This window comes from Oncorhynchus keta, unplaced genomic scaffold (assembly GCF_023373465.1).
Source record: "Oncorhynchus keta strain PuntledgeMale-10-30-2019 unplaced genomic scaffold, Oket_V2 Un_contig_13818_pilon_pilon, whole genome shotgun sequence".
NCBI lineage: Eukaryota > Metazoa > Chordata > Actinopteri > Salmoniformes > Salmonidae > Oncorhynchus > Oncorhynchus keta.
The window spans coordinates 128,474-149,921 of record NW_026278374.1 but is presented as its reverse complement, the minus strand read 5'-3'; the positions used below and the strand labels follow the sequence as shown (position 1 = coordinate 149,921).

The 21,448-nt window shown below is 45.0% G+C and overlaps 1 protein-coding gene and 1 long non-coding RNA gene across 2 annotated transcripts; both read left to right on the top strand.

The window, feature by feature from the left end:
* Positions 1 to 233: 233 nt before the first annotated feature.
* LOC118381449 (polypeptide N-acetylgalactosaminyltransferase 1) lies at positions 234 to 14,439 on the top strand (the record flags this gene model as incomplete). The annotated part of the gene is made up of 6 exons (XM_052501496.1): positions 234 to 356; positions 1,081 to 1,261; positions 4,852 to 4,991; positions 5,081 to 5,179; positions 9,056 to 9,190; positions 13,827 to 14,439. Coding segments are annotated over 6 exons (825 nt in total), but the record flags the coding sequence as incomplete, so codon positions are not given.
* LOC127918231 (uncharacterized) lies at positions 10,715 to 13,307 on the top strand. Its single transcript, XR_008099522.1, has 3 exons — positions 10,715 to 11,005; positions 11,308 to 11,430; positions 12,663 to 13,307. It is a non-coding gene; the product is annotated as an uncharacterized LOC127918231 (long non-coding RNA).
* Positions 14,440 to 21,448: the final 7,009 nt, after the last annotated feature.

The window sequence follows — 21,448 nt, the reverse complement described above, 5'->3', positions numbered from 1 at the left end:
CTCTCTCTCTCTCCCTCCCTCCTCTCCCCTCTCTCTCTCTCTCCCTCCACTCCTCTCCCCTCTCTCTCCCTCTCTCTCTCTCTCTCTCCCTCCACTCCTCTCCCCTCTCTCTCTCTCTCCCTCCACTCCTCTCCCCTCTCTCTCTCTCTCCCTCCACTCCTCTCCCCTCTCTCTCTCTCCCTCCACTCCTCTCCCCTCTCTCTCTCTCTCCCTCCACTCCTCTCCCCTCTCTCTCCAGGACTCCTACCATGGCCGGTGGGTTGTTTTCTATAGACAGAGATTATTTCCAAGAGATAGGGACATATGACGCAGGTATGGACATTTGGGGAGGAGAGAACCTGGAGATCTCCTTTAGGGTGAGTACACACATACACAGGGCACACACACACGCACACATACACAGGGCATGCAAGCACACACACACACACCAGGTATGCAAACTAGTTCACTTTTGGTGAAATTCACCGTTTTGAATCCAAAATAGGCGACCTACGTGAATCGTGTAGATCAGATGAGAAAAGTTTGTGCGGGGGAGCTTTGGATCACTACTGGCTGTAAGCGAACGAGCAATGCAGGTTTGTAAGCGAACGAGCGATGCAGGTTTGTAAGCAAACGAGAGCTGCAGGTTTGTAAGCGAACGAGTGATGCACGTTTGGAGCAACTCTGTCTGTGTCCAAGGCTCAGCCAATCATTCACATAACAACAGAATGCAGTCTGCGACTGAAGAGAGAAGAGACAACCAATGTGCTAGTTACAGAATCAGGGCGCTCTGAAAGACAGCAGTAGGGTGCAGAGGCAGTATGCCAGTTACAGCAGCGCGTCCCCTGGACGATAACAAAAAGATAGGTGAGAAGCCGGGTGATGAAGCATTCTTCATGAGCTGTAACCCAAAAACAACTGGCATTTGGAAAGTTTGAGGTGAGGGAGAAAGTGTGGTGGTACAAGTACTATTAGCGTTGCTAAGTATCTTGCTATAGTAGCTGGATGGAATTCTCCGTTAGCTAGCCAGAGAAATGTGCACCTACACACACACACACAGGGCTATGTAGTTGTAACATGAGTGTTTCTGGTGTGTTGTAGATTTGGCAGTGTGGGGGGACGTTGGAGATCGTGACGTGTTCTCACGTGGGTCACGTGTTCCGGAAGGCCACGCCCTACACGTTTCCAGGGGGAACGGGTCAGATCATCAATAAGAACAACAGACGCCTGGCCGAGGTCTGGATGGACCAGTTCAAAAACTTCTTCTACATCATCTCCCCTGGTGAGTCTGAGTGAGGGGCGAGTTGCTGTGTGTCGGGGGCTGTTTCAAAACAGAAGCCAGATATGTATTCTCCAATCAATCAATCAAATGTATTTATCAAGCCCTTTTTATATCAGCTGATGTCACAAAGTGCTGTACAGAAACCCAGCCTAAAACCCCAAACGGCAAGCAGTGCAGATGTAGAAGCACGGTGGCTAGGAAAAACTCCCTAGAAAGGCCAGAACCTAGGAAGAAACCTAGAGAGGAACCTGGCTCTGAGGGGAGGCCAGTCCTCTTCTGGCTGTGCCGGGTGGAGATTATAACAGAACATGGCCAAGATGTTCAAATGTTCATAGATGACCAGCATGGTCAAATAATAATAATCACAGTGGTTGTATAGGGTGCAACAGGTCAGCACCTCAGGAGTAAATGTCAGTTGGCTTTTCATAGCCGATCATTCAGAGTTAGAGACAGCAGGTGTGGTAGAGAGAGAGAGTCGAAAACAGCAGATCTGGGACAGGTAGCACGTCCGGTGAACAGGTCAGGGTTCCATTTCCGCTGGCAGAACAGTTGAAACTGGAGCAACAGCATGACCAGGTGGACTGGGGACAGCAAGGAGTCATCAGACCAGGTAATCCTGAGGCATGGTCCTAGGGCTCAGGTCCTCTGAGAGAAGAGAGAGAGAGAGAAAGGGGGAGAGAGAGAATTAGAGGGAGCATACTTAAGTTCACACAAGATGCCGGATAAGACAGGAAAAATTCTCCAGATATAACAGACTGACCCTAGCCCCCCGATAAACTATTGCAGCATAATTACTGGAGGCTGAGATAGGAGGGGTCGGGAGACACTGTGGCCCTGTCCAACTATACCCCCAACCAGGCCCCTCATTAACAATGTGATGTTGCCGTGGTGACCTGACAGAGCAAGGTGACGGGGGGTGGACAGAATAATTTCACGCTACACAGTCTCTATTAACCTTGCCATCTCACCACTGACAGACACACAGACACACACACCCCTGCACAGATCAGGTAGAGGACAGGCGGGAACAAGGACAAAGGTTCACCTCTCTTCCACTAACAGGAAGTTTACTGCTTCCCCTTACTGTAATAACAATCCCTAATCCAGAGAATATCAAACACACTATGAGAAACATGTTTGTAAGATTCTTCCAGTCCTTTGGTAGTTGGTGATTGTGACCATGGTGATGTGTGTTGGGTGTTTTCCACCACTACATAGAGTAGCCAGTCAAATAGAAAAGTAGCCAGTCAGGCCGAAGCAGCTCTATTTTGGTGGTCTCTGGTACATTGTAACAACTTGATTCCATCTGAAATACACAGCGGAAATATTGAATACTTTATCGAGTTTATGTCCCAGATTGGAAAAAATGTGTTGCGGTATTATGTAGAAAGACATGACTTTGCAATTGAAATGACAACAAAAGGATGAATTCAGTGTATTGTTCCTTGTTTTGGTATTGTTAGTTTATGGTCTATGCCTATATGACCAGGACTATTCTCCAAGTAGGAGAATAGTAAACATTTTTTTAGCATTTAACCAGTGTTCTCTTGATTTAAAGTGATATTTACACTTTTACTACAACATATGGATTGCCACAATTATATTTGTTCTTCAAATTATGTATTTTATTAAAACAGAAAAATTAGGTAAATAGCCCACCTTATCTTGAATCATTTATTTAAGGTTTTGTTTTTCCAGGTTTCCATTTTCCCCGTTTTCACTCTGAAAATCACATTGGATGTTCTAAATACATAACGATTCTTAAACCACTTTTGAGGTCTGGGATAAATCTGATACTTGTCTTTTCAGGGGTGTATTTACCCTTTAATTCAAGTGTGCACCGAGCAAGAGGCTGTTGTTCAGCAGGGTTTCTGTAGACACATATGATGGTAGATAAAACAAACACCCACTGGGTTGATGAAATAACCCTGATATCATTCTGCCAGGGAAGCTTAGGCTACTTTGTAGTTAACATTTCATTGAGAAGTTTTTTGGGAGCCTTTCCATCTACCAGAAGACATTATCTTCATCGCTAACGGTTACACAAAGTGGTAGACTCGTGCACTGCAGAAACAGACAGGGGCATTCTCGTTGCCTCTGGACTTAGATCGTTGCAGGAAATACGAATCACTGATGCATTCTGTTCCTGTCTTATGATCATTTGGGGGAAGTTTAAGGTCAATACATTTGTGAATATTGTTGAATTCCATTTTAATGTCTGGGTTTCTTGAGGGCCTAATTATCATATTTTGACCAGAATGAGGCTCTCCACTGTCTATTGTTCTTTCAGTGATGATTCATCATCTTCAGCGAATGTTTTCATAATTTATCTGCAGATAATTGCCAAACATTAGGAAGCCAAACTATGCAAATTAGGGAGCAAAATTAACGGCTCTCCGATGCCATTTGGTAGGCTACAGACTGACGAGATGAGTCACTCATTTTATCGTCACTGTCTGGCAAGCCCCGACATCCTAGGAAAGGAAACCCAGGAAATCCTTAGGTTGACTTGTCACGATGCGACAACATGGACATATAACCATGTTGAATGGCAAGGGATGTAGGAGATTGAATTTATTCAGTCAGTTCGACACTTTTTATAAACTAGTCAACACTTGCTGTTCAGTTGTCAATCAACACACAGTAAACAGCCTAGGCCGCTCCCTGTGGCTGGCTGTCATGTTTGTTTGTTTGTAGAGACAGATCAAGGCGCAGCGAATGTTGAGTTCCACAGAATTATTTAATAGTGAAACTTAGCAACAACAAAACAATAAACTAACAATGAAACGTGACTACGTGGTGCACATGCACAAACACAAACAATATCCCATAAAACACAGGTGGAAAAAGGCTACCTAAATATGATCCCCAATTAGAGACAACGATTACCAGCTGCCTCTAATTTGGAATCATACCAATCACCAACATAGAAATAATAACCCAGAACCCCACATAGAAATAACTAACTAGAACAACCCCCAGTCACACCCTGACCTACTACACCATAGACATTGGTTATGTGAAACGTAAAAGAAAATCAATGATTTTGTGTCAGTAAACAATAATTAGGCTAAGTCATGGATTTCCACACATCGTTACCAGTTACAGTACATGGGATATGCAAATTCACGAGAATCATGCTCTCTCCCACAGGTGTAAAGAAATTCGACTGCAACCAGAAATCTGTAGGCTATATAATGACGAGATGCTCATGGCTCCTCCCTACTAATGGGAGTCGTTGTCCCAAAGATGGGAAGGCAGGCGACAAGCTTAGGTCCCAAATAAGACCATAGAAAAGCTTTGGACAGATTTTGGCGAGCGTGAAACCTCTCACTTTGCCTCTTCCTCTCTGCTGAATTTCCCTGTTATCACTCACTTTGTGACTGACCGGCGCCTGTCCTATAAATAGATCGCTAGAAGATACATATCGTTCATCCTAGCGGGGGATTGCTCAATGGACTAGCGAACTGAAACTTTTAACTGAAAAGTAGCCTAGTTATTATGAAGTGGAAAATGTAGCTGGCTAAAAATGAATCTGTAACCGGCTGATTAGCAGACAGCTGACGCTAATGGAAAACACTGTGTTTCAGGTGTGACGAAGGTGGACTATGGTGACATCACGTCTCGCTCGTCTCTGAGACAGAAGCTGCAGTGTAAACCTTTCAGCTGGTACCTGGAGAACGTCTATCCTGACTCCCAGATACCACGACACTACTACTCACTGGGAGAGGTGCACCCACGCTAAACATACAACACACACACACTGAACACACACACATTCAATCAGTGATAATTGTTTATTGTGTGTTGTTCTGTCAGATACGTAACGTGGAGACTAACCAGTGTCTGGACAACATGGCCCGGAAGGAGAACGAGAAAGTTGGCATCTTCAACTGCCATGGCATGGGAGGAAACCAGGTAGTTAGAACGGCCATGGCATGGGAGGAAACCAGGTATCTAGAACTGCCATGGCATGGGAGGAAACCAGGTATCTAGAACTGCCATGGCATGGGAGGAAACCAGGTATCTAGAACTGCCATGGCATGGGAGGAAACCAGGTATCTAGAACTGCCATGGCATGGGAGGAAACCAGGTATCTAGAACTGCCATGGCATGGGAGGAAACCAGGTATCTAGAACTGCCATGGCATGGGAGGAAACCAGGTATCTAGAACTGCCATGGCATGGGAGGAAACCAGGTAGTTAGAACTGCCATGGCATGGGGCCATGGCAAACCAGGTATCTAGAACTGCCATGGCATGGGAGGAAACCAGGTATCTAGAACTGCCATGGCATGGGAGGAAAACTGCAGGTATATCTAGAACTGCCATGGCATGGGAGGAAACCAGGTATCTAGAACTGCCATGGCATGGGAGGAAACCAGGTATCTAGAACTGCCATGGCATGGGAGGAAACCAGGTAACTAGAACTGCCATGGCATGGGAGGAAACCAGGTAACTAGAACTGCCATGGCATGGGAGGAAACCAGGTAACTAGAACTGCCATGGCATGGGAGGAAACCAGGTATCTAGAACTGCCATGGCATGGGAGGAAACCAGGTAGTTAGAACGGCCATGGCATGGGAGGAAACCAGGACTCTAGAACTGCCATGGCATGGGAGGAAACCAGGTAGTTAGAACGGCCGTGGCATGGGAGGAAACCAGGTAGTTAGAACTGCCATGACATGGGAGGAAACCAGGTAGTTAGAACGGCCATGGCATGGGAGGACACCAGGTAACTAGAGCTGCCATGGCATAGGAGGAAACCAGGTATCTAGAACTGCCATGGAATGGGAGGAAACCAGGTAGTTAGAACGGCCATGGCATGGGAGGAAACAAGGTATCTAGAACTGCCATGGCATGGGAGGAAACCAGGTAGTTAGAACAGCCATGGCATGGGGGGAAACCAGGTATCTAGAACTGCCATGGCATGGGAGGAAACCAGGTATCTAGAACGGCCATGGCATGGGAGGAAACCAGGTAACTAGAACTGCCATGGCATGGGAGGAAACCAGGTAACTAGAACTGCCATGGCATGGGAGGAAACCACGTATCTACTGCCATGGCATGGGAGGAAACCAGGTAACTAGAACTGCCATGGCATGGGAGGAAACCAGGTAACTAGAACTACCATGACATGGGAGGAAACCAGGTATCTTGAACTGCCATGGCATGGGAGGAAACCAGGCATCTAGAACTGCCATGGCATGGGAGGAAACCAGGTATCTAGAACTGCCATGGCATGGGAGGAAACCAGGTATCTAGAACTGCCATGGCATGGGAGGAAACCAGGTATCTAGAACTGCCATGGCATGGGAGGAAACCAGGTAACTAGAACTGCCATGGCATGGGAGGAAACCAGGTAACTAGAACTGCCATGGCATGGGAGGAAACCAGGTATCTAGAACTGCCATGGCATGGGAGGAAACCAGGTAACTAGAACTGCCATGGCATGGGAGGAAACCAGGTATCTAGAACTGCCATGGCATGGGAGGAAACCAGGTAACTAGAACTGCCATGGCATGGGAGGAAACCGGGTATCTAGAACTGCCATGGCATGGGAGGAAACCAGGTAGTTAGAACGGCATGGCATGGGAGGAAACCAGGTAACTAGAACTGCCATAGCATGGGAGGAAACCAGGTAGTTAGAACGGCCGTGGCATGGGAGGAAACCAGGTAGTTAGAACTGCCATGACATGGGAGGAAACCAGGTAGTTAGAACGGCCATGGCATGGGAGGACACCAGGTAACTAGAACTGCCATGGCATGGGAGGAAACCAGGTATCTAGAACTGCCATGGCATGGGAGGAAACCAGGTAGTTAGAACGGCCATGGCATGGGAGGAAACCAGGTATCTAGAACTGCCATGGCATGGGAGGAAACCAGGTAGTTAGAACAGCCATGGCATGGGAGGAAACCAGGTAGTTAGAACTGCCATGACATGGGAGGAAACCAGGTAGTTAGAACGGCCATGGCATGGGAGGACACCAGGTAACTAGAACTGCCATGGCATGGGAGGAAACCAGGTATCTAGAACTGCCATGGCATGGGAGGAAACCAGGTAGTTAGAACGGCCATGGCATGGGAGGAAACCAGGTATCTAGAACTGCCATGGCATGGGAGGAAACCAGGTAGTTAGAACAGCCATGGCATGGGAGGAAACCAGGTATCTAGAACTGCCATGGCATGGGAGGAAACCAGGTATCTAGAACGGCCATGGCATGGGAGGAAACCAGGTAACTAGAACTGCCATGGCATGGGAGGAAACCAGGTATCTAGAACTGCCATGGCATGGGAGGAAACCAGGTAACTAGAACTGCCATGGCATGGGAGGAAACCACGTATCTACTGTCATGGCATGGGAGGAAACCAGGTAACTAGAACTGCCATGGCATGGGAGGAAACCAGGTAACTAGAACTACCATGACATGGGAGGAAACCAGGTATCTAGAACTGCCATGGCATGGGAGGAAACCAGGCATCTAGAACTGCCATGGCATGGGAGGAAACCAGGTAACTAGAACTGCCATGGCATGGGAGGAAACCAGGTAACTAGAACTGCCATGGCATGGGAGGAAACCAGGTAACTGGAACTGCCATGGCATGGGAGGAAACCAGGTAACTAGAACTGCCATGGCATGGGAGGAAACCAGGTATCTAGAACTGCCATGGCATGGGAGGAAACCAGGTAACTGGAACTGCCATGGCATGGGAGGAAACCAGGTAACTAGAACTGCCATGGCATGGGAGGAAACCAGGTAACTAGAACTGCCATGGCATGGGAGGAAACCAGGTAACTAGAACTGCCATGGCATGGGAGGAAACCAGGTAACTGGAACTGCCATGGCATGGGAGGAAACCAGGTAACTAGAACTGCCATGGCATGGGAGGAAACCAGGTAACTGGAACTGCCATGGCATGGGAGGAAACCAGGTAACTAGAACTGCCATGGCATGGGAGGAAACCAGGTAACTAGAACTGCCATGGCATGGGAGGAAACCAGGTAACTGGAACTGCCATGGCATGGGAGGAAACCAGGTAACTAGAACTGCCATGGCATGGGAGGAAACCAGGTAACTGGAACTGCCATGGCATGGGAGGAAACCAGGTAACTAGAACTGCCATGGCATGGGAGGAAACCAGGTAACTGGAACTGGGTAACTAGAACTGCCATGGCATAGGAGGAAACCAGGTAACTAGAACTGCCATGGCATGGGAGGAAACCAGGTAACTAGAACTGCCATGGCATGGGAGGAAACCAGGTAACTAGAACTGCCATGGCATGGGAGGAAACCAGGTAACTAGAACTGCCATGGCATAGGAGGAAACCAGGTAACTAGAACTGCCATGGCATGGGAGGAAACCAGGTAACTAGAACTGCCATGGCATGGGAGGAAACCAGGTAACTGGAACTGCCATGGCATGGGAGGAAACCAGGTAACTAGAACTGCCATGGCATGGGAGGAAACCAGGTAACTGGAACTGCCATGGCATGGGAGGAAACCAGGTAACTAGAACTGCCATGGCATGGGAGGAAACCAGGTAACTAGAACTGCCATGGCATGGAGGAAACCAGGTAACTGGAACTGCCATGGCATAGGAGGAAACCGTAACTGATCAACTGAGGACAGGACAACAGTAATGAGATTACCTTTGGTGTTTATCATAGTGACATTAACCTGAGCAACTTCTCTGACCTTCTCTGACCTTCTCTGACCTGAGATACAATGTGAATGACATAAGAGAGAGATAGAGGTCTCTTGTCTTCCCGTCTGACCGTGTGTCGTCCCCTGCAGGTGTTCAGCTACACGGCCAATAAAGAGATAAGGACAGATGACCTGTGTCTAGACGTGTCCAAACTCAACGGTCCTGTCATGATGCTCAAGTGTCATCACCTCAAAGGAAACCAGCTCTGGGAGTATGACCCCATGGTATGTCTGTCTGTCAACAGTAAACAACCTCTCCTTGTCTTTTCTTACTACCACTGACCCTGCTGAGTGTGCTAGTTGTTGTTTTACCTAGCTACCTTAAAGTAACTGTCAAGTGTTTCCACATTTATATTAAATATGTCATATAAATTACTTACAATATGAGTGAAATATATAGTTTTCCTTCCAATGTTTTATTTATGAAGTATGATATAAAGCTGATTTTCTGTATTGGAATGGTGTGGCCCTACCCCAACAACTGAATGGTGTGGGCGTATACAAGTCATTCAAATTATTCACGCGAGTAGATCGCTGATTGGCCAGTGCATCCTCAGGAGGATAACATCATCATCAATGATGAGATAGCAAGCATTTTTATAAGACTGTCTTTTTGACATACCAGATTGAAGTGTTTTTTCTTTAATTTTATGCTTTGGCCACATATGAATATAGGATGAGTCCACAACATATGGGTATGAGTTATCAGAATATTCACTTTTAAAAGTGAGATTTTCACAGGACAGTTACTTTAAGATGAATGCACTTTTAAACTGTAAGTTGCTCTGGGTAAGAGCGTCGCTAAATGACTCAAATATATATAAAAAAAAAAAAATGTTTCTCTGTCTGTTGTGTGTAGAAGTTGACCCGGGTCTGTTTTTCTGTCTGTTGTGTGTAGAAGTTGACCCAGGTCTGTTTTTCTGTCTGTTGTGTGTAGAAGTTGACCCAGGTCTGTTTCTCTGTCTGTTGTCTCTGTAGAAGTTGACCCAGGTCTGTTTCTCTGTCTGTTGTCTCTGTAGAAGTTGACCCAGGTCTGTTTCTCTGTCTGTTGTCTCTGTAGAAGTTGACCCAGGTCTGTTTCTCTGTCTGTTGTCTCTGTAGAAGTTGACCCAGGTCTGTTTCTCTGTCTGTTGTCTCTGTAGAAGTTGACCCAGGTCTGTTTCTCTGTCTGTTGTCTCTGTAGAGTTGACCCAGGTCTGTTTCTCTGTCTGTTGTCTCTGTACCCAGGTCTGTTTCTCTGTCTGTTGTCTCTGTAGAAGTTGACCCAGGTCTGTTTCTCTGTCTGTTGTCTCTGTAGAAGTTGACCCTCTGTTTCTCTGTCTGTTGTCTCTGTAGAAGTTGACCCAGGTCTGTTTCTCTGTCTGTTGTCTCTGTAGACCCAGGTCTGTTTCTCTGTCTGTTGTCTCTGTTGACCCAGGTCTGTTTCTCTGTCTGTTGTCTCTGTAGAAGTTGACCCAGGTCTGTTTCTCTGTCTGTTGTCTCTGTAGAAGTTGACCCAGGTCTGTTTCTCTGTCTGTTGTCTCTGTCTGTTGTGTCTGTAGAAGTTGACCCAGGTCTGTTTCTCTGTCTGTTGTCTCTGTCTGATGTGTCTCCAGAAGTTGACCCAGGTCTGTTTCTCTGTCTGTTGTCTCTGTAGAAGTTGACCCAGGTCTGTTTCTCTGTCTGTTGTCTCTGTAGAAGTTGGTCTGTTTCTCTGTCTGTTGTCTCTCCCAGTCTGTTTCTCTGTCTGTTGTCTCTGTAGAAGTTGACCCAGGTCTGTTTCTCTGTCTGTTGTCTCTGTAGAAGTTGACCCAGGTCTGTTTCTCTGTCTGTTGTCTCTGTAGAAGTTGACCCAGGTCTGTTTCTCTGTCTGTTGTCTCTGTAGAAGTTGACCCAGGTCTGTTTCTCTGTCTGTTGTCTCTGTAGAAGTTGACCCAGGTCTGTTTCTCTGTCTGTTGTCTCTGTAGAAGTTGACCCAGGTCTGTTTCTCTGTCTGTTGTCTCTGTAGAATTTGACCCAGGTCTGTTTCTCTGTCTGTTGTGTCTGTAGAAGTTGACCCAGGTCTGTTTCTCTGTCTGTTGTCTCTGTCTGTTGTCTCTGTAGAAGTTGACCCAGGTCTGTTTCTCTGTCTGTTGTCTCTGTAGAAGTTGACTCAGGTCTGTTTCTCTGTCTGTTGTCTCTCTGTAGAAGTTGACCCAGGTCTGTTTCTCTGTCTGTTGTCTCTGTAGAAGTTGACCCAGGTCTGTTTCTCTGTCTGTTGTCTCTGTAGAAGTTGACCCAGGTCTGTTTCTCTGTCTGTTGTCTCTGTAGAAGTTGACCCAGGTCTGTTTCTCTGTCTGTTGTCTCTGTAGAAGTTGACCCAGGTCTGTTTCTCTGTCTGTTGTCTCTGTAGAAGTTGACCCAGGTCTGTTTCTCTGTCTGTTGTCTCTGTAGAAGTTGACCCAGGTCTGTTTCTCTGTCTGTTGTGTCTGTAGAAGTTGACCCAGGTCTGTTTCTCTGTCTGTTGTGTCTGTAGAAGTTGACCCAGGTCTGTTTCTCTGTCTGTTGTCTCTGTAGAAGTTGACCCAGGTCTGTTTCTCTGTCTGTTGTGTCTGTAGAAGTTGACCCAGGTCTGTTTCTCTGTCTGTTGTCTCTGTAGAAGTTGACCCAGGTCTGTTTCTCTGTCTGTTGTGTCTGTTTCTCTGTCTGTTGTCTCTGAAGAAGTTGACCCAGTTGACTGTTGTCTCCAGGTCTGTTTCTCTGTCTGTTGTCTCTGTAGAAGTTGACCCAGGTCTGTTTCTCTGTCTGTTGTCTCTGTAGAAGTTGACCCAGGTCTGTTTCTCTGTCTGTTGTCTCTGTCTGTTGTGTCTGTAGAAGTTGACCCAGGTCTGTTTCTCTGTCTGTTGTGTCTGTAGAAGTTGACCCAGGTCTGTTTCTCTGTCTGTTGTCTCTGTAGAAGTTGACCCAGGTCTGTTTCTCTGTCTGTTGTCTCTGTAGAAGTTGACCCAGGTCTGTTTCTCTGTCTGTTGTCTCTGTAGAAGTTGACCCAGGTCTGTTTCTCTGTCTGTTGTCTCTGTAGAAGTTGACCCAGGTCTGTTTCTCTGTCTGTTGTCTCTGTAGAAGTCTGTTTCCCAGGTCTGTTTCTCTGTCTGTTGTCTCTGTAGAAGTTGACCCAGGTCTGTTTCTCTGTCTGTTGTCTGTTTCTCTGTCTGTTGTGTCTGTAGAAGTTGACCCAGGTCTGTTTCTCTGTCTGTTGTCTCTGTAGAAGTTGACCCAGGTCTGTTTCTCTGTCTGTTGTCTCTGTAGAAGTTGACCCAGGTCTGTTTCTCTGTCTGTTGTCTCTGTCTGTTGTGTCTGTAGAAGTTGACCCAGGTCTGTTTCTCTGTCTGTTGTGTCTGTAGAAGTTGACCCAGGTCTGTTTCTCTGTCTGTTGTGTCTGTAGAAGTTGACCCAGGTCTGTTTCTCTGTCTGTTGTCTCTGTAGAAGTTGACCCAGGTCTGTTTCTCTGGTCTGTTTCTCTGTCTGTTGTCTCTGTAGAAGTTGACCCAGGTCTGTTTCTCTGTCTGTTGTCTCTGTCTGTTGTGTCTGTAGAAGTTGACCCAGGTCTGTTTCTCTGTCTGTTGTGTCTGTAGAAGTTGACCCAGGTCTGTTTCTCTGTCTGTTGTCTCTGTAGAAGTTGACCCAGGTCTGTTTCTCTGTCTGTTGTCTCTGTCTGTTGTGTCTGTAGAAGTTGACCCAGGTCTGTTTCTCTGTCTGTTGTCTCTGTAGAAGTTGACCCAGGTCTGTTTCTCTGTCTGTTGTCTCTGTAGAAGTTGACCCAGGTCTGTTTCTCTGTCTGTTGTCTCTGTAGAAGTTGACCCAGGTCTGTTTCTCTGTCTGTTGTCTCTGTAGAAGTTGACCCAGGTCTGTTTCTCTGTCTGTTGTCTCTGTAGAAGTTGACCCAGGTCTGTTTCTCTGTCTGTTGTCTCTGTAGAAGTTGACCCAGGTCTGTTTCTCTGTCTGTTGTCTCTGTAGAAGTTGACCCAGGTCTGTTTCTCTGTCTGTTGTCTCTGTAGAAGTTGACCCAGGTCTGTTTCTCTGTCTGTTGTCTCTGTCTGTTGTCTCTGTAGAAGTTGACCCAGGTCTGTTTCTCTGTCTGTTGTCTCTGTAGAAGTTGACCCAGGTCTGTTTCTCTGTCTGTTGTCTCTGTAGAAGTTGACCCAGGTCTGTTTCTCTGTCTGTTGTCTCTGTAGAAGTTGACCCAGGTCTGTTTCTCTGTCTGTTGTCTCTGTAGAAGTTGACCCAGGTCTGTTTCTCTGTCTGTTGTCTCTGTAGAAGTTGACCCAGGTCTGTTTCTCTGTCTGTTGTCTCTGTAGAAGTTGACCCAGGTCTGTTTCTCTGTCTGTTGTCTCTGTAGAAGTTGAGTCTGTTTCTCTGTCTGTTGTCTCTGTAGAAGTTGACCCAGGTCTGTTTCTCTGTCTGTTGTCTCTGTAGAAGTTGACCCAGGTCTGTTTCTCTGTCTGTTGTCTCTGTAGAAGTTGACCCAGGTCTGTTTCTCTGTCTGTTGTCTCTGTAGAAGTTGACCCAGGTCTGTTTCTCTGTCTGTTGTCTCTGTAGAAGTTGACCCAGGTCTGTTTCTCTGTCTGTTGTGTCTGTACCCCAGGTCTCTTCTCTGTCTGTTGTCTCTGTCTGTTGTTTCTCTGTCTGTTGTGTCTGTAGAAGTTGACCCAGGTCTGTTTCTCTGTCTGTTGTCTCTGTAGAAGTTGACCCAGGTCTGTTTCTCTGTCTGTTGTCTCTGTAGAAGTTGACCCAGGTCTGTTTCTCTGTCTGTTGTCTCTGTAGAAGTTGACCCAGGTCTGTTTCTCTGTCTGTTGTGTCTGTAGAAGTTGACCCAGTTCTGTTTCTCTGTCTGTTGTCCCTGTAGAAGTTGACCCTGATCCACGTCAATAGTAACCAGTGTCTGGACAAGGCCAGTGAGGAGGACAGCCAGGTGCCCAGCGTCAGAGACTGTACACACACTCGCTCTCAACAGTGGCTGCTGCGCAACGTCACGCTGCCTGAGATCTTCTGACCGCCGCCTACACACACACACACACACACACACACACACACACACACACACACACACACACTGATGGAGAGAGAGAGAGAGTGAGAGGAGGGAAGAGGAGGAGGGCAGAAGGGACAGTCCACGCTGAATGGGATGAAGCAGGGCCCTTCTATGGTGTCTGGGAGAGGGAACATGTTTGGACTCAATGGAGGAGAGACTCATACTTTTATGAAGAGAGACTGGTGATGTTTTAAAGAGAGAGACTTGCTCCTGGAGAGACATGTTGTTAAAGAGAGAGAGAGAGACCTGCTCCTGGAGAGACATGTTGTTAAAGAGAGAGAGAGACTCACAGAGAGAACTTCCATGGACAAGGCAGTCTCCCCAACACTGCAAACTCATCACTTATGTTTACCTGTGTGTGTGTGTGTGCGTATATGTGTGTGTGTGTGTGTGTGTGTGTGTGTGTGTGTGTGTGTGTGTGTGTGTAAAGGTGTCTCTGTAGAAAACATCTGTTTTTCTTTCTGTAGAAGTTGACCCAGGTCTGTTTCTCTGTCTGTTGTGTGTGTGTCTGTGTGTGTGTGTGTGTGTGTGTGTGTGTGTGTGTGTGTGTGTCTGTGTGTGTGTGTGTTTCTCTGTCTGTTGTCTCTGTAGTGATATGCTCTGTCTGTTGTGTCTGTGTGTGTGTGTCTGTGTGTGCAAATGTTTCTCTGTCTGTTGTCTCTAAGTAAAGGTCTGCTCATTAGTGAAAACATGTTTTTCTTTGAGTTTTGAAATGAACTCTGTTGAACTCATATGAAGGAAGGGTGTGTGTGTTTGTGTGTTTGAGCGAGCATGTGTGTACATGTGTTGGGATATGCCCTCCTGTTGCAGTATTGTATGACTGTGCATGTATGAGGACAGCCCCATACAGCCGCACCTAGCAGTGTCTGTCTCCCTCTAGTGTTCCTCCCCTGAGTTGCAGCCTAAAGAGGGACTCAGAGAGAGGAGATGGAGACAGAGAGGGAGGGGGGACACAGAGAGAGGAGATGGAGACAGAGAGGGAGGGGGGACACAGAGAGAGGAGATGGAGACAGAGAGGGAGGGGGGACACAGAGAGAGGAGATGGAGACAGAGAGGGAGGGGGGACACAGAGAGAGGAGATGGAGACAGAGAGGGAGGGGGGACACAGAGAGAGGAGATGGAGACAGAGAGGGAGGGGGGACACAGAGAGAGGAGATGGAGACAGAGAGGGAGGGGGGACACAGAGAGAGGAGATGGAGACAGAGAGGGAGGGGGGACACAGAGAGAGGAGATGGAGACAGAGAGGGAGGGGGGACACAGAGAGAGGAGATGGAGACAGAGAGGGTTGTCTCACAGAGAGAGGAGATGGAGACAGAGAGGGAGGGGGGACACAGAGAGAGGAGATGGAGACAGAGAGGGAGGGGGGACACAGAGAGAGGAGATGGAGACAGAGAGGGAGGGGGTACACAGAGAGAGGAGATGGAGACAGAGAGGGAGGGGGGACACAGAGAGAGGAGATGGAGACAGAGAGGGAGGGGGGACACAGAGAGAGGAGATGGAGACAGAGAGGGAGGACACAGGGGGAGATGGACACAGAGAGAGGAGATGGAGACAGAGAGGGAGGGGGGGACACAGAGAGATGGAGACAGAGAGGGAGGGGGGACACAGAGAGAGGAGATGGAGACAGAGAGAGGGGGACACAGAGAGAGGAGATGGAGACAGAGAGAGGGACACAGGGGGGACACAGAGAGAGGAGATGGAGACAGAGAGGGAGGGGGTTGTCACAGAGAGAGGAGATGGAGACAGAGAGGGGGGGGGGACACAGAGAGAGGAGATGGAGACAGAGAGGGAGGGGGGACACAGAGAGAGGAGATGGAGACAGGAGGACAGAGAGGGAGGGAGACAGGAGGGAGGTCTGTTTCACAGAGAGAGGAGATGGAGACAGAGAGGGAGGGGGACACAGAGAGAGGTTTCTCAGTGAGACAGAGAGGTTTCTCTGTCTGGTGGAGACAGAGAGGGAGGGGGGACACAGAGAGAGGAGATGGAGACAGAGAGGGAGGGGGGACACAGAACTCTCCAGAGAAGCACCGAGGAACAATGCGCTGAACCACAAACTGAACTGAATCCCTAATTGACAGACCTGCACTCCTACAGACAGATATAGAGACAGAAATAATATGTTTGTGATATACTGAGATTTCTATGTAGACTTTTTTACATGTCTTTGTTTATTACTGTGAGAGTTCCACAGAGCAGCGACTGTAGTTTATCTGTCTGTTTATGTCTTTAAGGTAAAGTGTTTAACATAGAGCTAATACGGCTGCTGGTTGACGTTGCCCTTAGTCACAGATCAAGAATCAGCTTACCCTCCCCAAATCTTAATGTTAACCATTATGGGTAGGAAACAAGAACTGATCTTAGATCAGTGTCAGGAGGCAACCTGATCCTCCTCCGCTAATACACACGTGGACACACACGGCCCTGGGCCTCTGCAAATCTAATGTGATGGATCTAATGATCACAGTAACACACAGACACACACATAAATAATCCCACATACAAACACAGGTTACACACGTACACACGTACACAAACAGAAATAACCACACATACAAACACAGGTTACACACGTACACACATACACAAACAGAAATAAACACACATACAAACACAGGTTACACACATACACAAACAGAAATAACCACACATACAAACACAGGTTACACACGTACACACATACACAAACAGAAATAATACACATACAAACACAGGTTACACACATACACACGTACACAAACAGAAATAAACACACATACAAACACAGGTTACACACAGACACACAAACAGAAATAATCACACATACAAACACAGGTTACACACGTACACACGTACACAAACAGAAATAAACACACATACAAACACAGGTTACACACATACACAAACAGAAATAACCAACATACAAACACAGGTTACAAACACAGGTTACAAACACAGGTACACACATACACAAACAGAAATAACCACACATACAAACACAGGTTACACACATACACACGTACACAAACAGAAATAACCACACATACAAACACAGGTTACACACATACACACATACACAAACAGAAATAATACACATACACATTACAAACACAGGTTACACACACACAAACAGAAATAACCACACATACAAACACAGTTACACAAACAAACAGAAATAAACACACATACAAACACAGGTTACACACATACACACATACACAAACAGAAATAACCACACATACAAACACAGGTTACACACATACACAAAACAGAAATAAACACACATACAAACACAGGTTACACACGTACACACGTACACAAAACAGAAATAAACACACATACAAACACAGGTTACACACATACACACATACACAAACAGAAATAATACACATACAAACACAGGTTACACACATACACACATACACAAAACAGAAATAAATACACATACAAACACAGGTTACACACGTACACAAACAGACAGACAGAAATAATACACATACAAACACAGGTTACACACGTACACAAACAGAAATAAACACACATACAAACACAGGTTACACACGTACACACACAGAAATAAACACACATACAAACACAGGTTACACACATACACAAACAGAAATAACCACACATACAAACACAGGTTACACACATACACAAACAGAAATAACCACACATACAAACACAGGTTAAACACGTACACAAAACAGAAATAAACACACATACAAACACAGGTTACACACGTACACACATACACAAACAGAAATAACCACACATACAAACACAGGTTACACACATACACACATACACAAACAGAAATAAACACACATACAAACACAGGTTACACACGTACACAAACAGAAATAACCACACATACAAACACAGGTTACACACGTACACAAACAGAAATAAACACACATACAAACACAGGTTACACACATACACAAACAGAAATAAACACACATACAAACACAGGTTACACACGTACACACATACACAAACAGAAATAACCACACATACAAACACAGGTTACACACGTACACATACACAAACAGAAATAAACACACATACAAACACAGGTTACACACGTACACACATACACAAACAGAAATAAACACACATACAAACACAGGTTACACACGTACACATGACATACAAACACAGGTTACAGAAATAAACAAACAGAAATAACCACACATACAAACACAGGTTACACACGAAATAAACACACATACACACAACACAACACAAACAGAAATAACCACACATACAAACACAGGTTACACACGTACACAAACAGAAATAAACACACATACAAACACAGGTTACACACATACACAAACAGAAATAAACACACATACAAACACAGGTTACACACGTACACACATACACAAACAGAAATAACCACACATACAAACACAGGTTACACACGTACACAAAACAGAAATAACCACACATACAAACACAGGTTACACACGTACACACATACACAAACAGAAATAACCACACATACAAACACAGGTTACACACGTACACACATACACAAACAGAAATAACCACACATACAAACACAGGTTACACACGTACACAAACAGAAATAAACACACATACAAACACAGGTTACACACACAAACAGAAATAACACACATACAAACACAACAGAAATAAACACACATACAAACACAGGTTACACACGTACACAAACAGAAATAACCACACATACAAACACAGGTTACACACGTACACACATACACAAACAGAAATAACCACACATACAAACACAGGTTACACAACATACATAAATAACACACATACAAACACAGGTTACACACATGTGAAATAACACACATACAAACACAGGTTACACACATACACAAACAGAAATAAACACACATACAAACACAGGTTACACAAACAGAAATAACCATAAACACAGGTTACACACACACAAACAGAAATAAACACACAAACACAGAAATAACACACATACAAACACAGGTTACACACGTATACACATACACAAACAGAAATAACCACACATACAAACACAGGTTACACACGTACACACATACACAAACAGAAATAACCACACATACAAACACAGGTTACACACGTACACACATACACAAACAGAAATAACCACACATACAAACACAGGTTACACACGTACACATACACAAACAGAAATAACCACACATACAAACACAGGTTACACACGTACACACATACACAAACAGAAATAACCACACATACAAACACAGGTTACACACGTACACAAACAGAAATAACCACACATACAAACACAGGTTACACACGTACACACATACACAAACAGAAATAATACACATACAAACACAGGTTACACACGTACACACACAGAAATAACCACACATACAAACACAGGTTACACACGTACACAAACAGAAATAACCACACATACAAACACAGGTTACACACGTACACACATACACAAACAGAAATAACCACACATACAAACACAGGTTACACACGTACACAAACAGAAATAACCACACATACAAACACAGGTTACACACGTACACACATACACAAACAGAAATAACCACACATACAAACACAGGTTACACACGTACACAAACAGAAATAACCACACATACAAACACAGGTTACACACACACACATACACAAACAGAAATAACCACACATACAAACACAGGTTACACACGTACACAAACAGAAATAAAATAACACACATACAAACACAGGTTACACACGTATACACAAACAGAAATAACACATACACACATACAAACACAGAAATTACACACATACAAACACAGGTTACACATACAAACAGAAATAACCACACATACAAACACAGGTTACACACATACACACATACACAAACAGAAATAACACACATACAAACACAGGTTACACACGTACACAAACAGAAATAACCACACATACAAACACAGGTTACACACATACACAAACAGAAATAACCACACATACAAACACAGGTTACACACGTACACACATACACAAACAGAAATAACACACATACAAACACAGGTTACACATGTACACACATACACAAACAGAAATAACCACACATACAAACACAGGTTAAACACGTACACAAACAGAAATAATACACATACAAACACAGGTTACACACATACACAAACAGAAATAATACACATACAAACACAGGTTACACACGTACACAAACAGAAATAACCACACATACAAACACAGGTTACACACATACACAAACAGAAATAATACACATACAAACACAGGTTACACACGTACACAAACAGAAATAACCACACATACAAACACAGGTTACACACGTACACAAACAGAAATAATACACATACAAACACAGGTTACACACATACACAAACAGAAATAATACACATACAAACACAGGTTACACACGTACACAAACAGAAATAACCACACATACAAACACAGGTTACACACGTACACACATACATACAAACAGAAATAACAAACAGAAATAACCACACATACAAACACAGGTTACACATACACAAACAGAAATAACCACACATACAAACACAGGTTACACACGTACACAAACAGAGAAATAACCACACATACAAACACAGGTTACACACATACACAAACAGAAATAACCACACATACAAACACAGGTTACACACGTATACACATACACAAACAGAAATAACCACACATACAAACACAGGTTACACACGTATACACATACACAAACAGAAATAACCACACATACAAACACAGGTTAAACACGTACACAAACAGAAATAACCACACATACATACACAGGTTACACACGTACACACATACACAAACAGAAATAACCACACAAGCTGAACTAGACTGTCACTTTAATCTTCTCTATCATATCTTCTTCCTGAAGACGTCCTGATAAAACACTCCAATGGCTCCATCCTCCATGGTGTGTGTGTGTGTGTGTGTGTGTGTGTGTGTGTGTGTGTGTGTGTGTGTGTGTGTGTGTGTGTGTGTGTGTGTGTGTGTGTGTGTGTGTGTGTGTGTGTGTGTGTGTGTGTGTGTGTGTGTGTGTGTGTGGCGCTAACTCCATGCTAAACCCAGCCCGTCAACTCCACTCTTCTCAGCACATCAGTTTAATGCGGTTTCTATATCACTGAACAGCACAGTGGAGCTGCATAGACAAAGGGCAGTATCTCTGTTTCATACATTGACTTCTATGCTTTGTATGGTTAGAATAATATGGAGGCGGTTCAGGAATGCAGTAAGTGTTTGATCATGAATGTGGGAGAGGGATGTAAGGGGATGTAAGGTGTGAGGTATTCTACAGTATCACACTCCATAACCACTTATATATTTCTGGTCAACACAGACAACACATATCACTCCTTTACTTAACATTTCAACACAGACCTCTCTATTCATATCACTCCTTTACTTAACATTTCAACACAGACCTC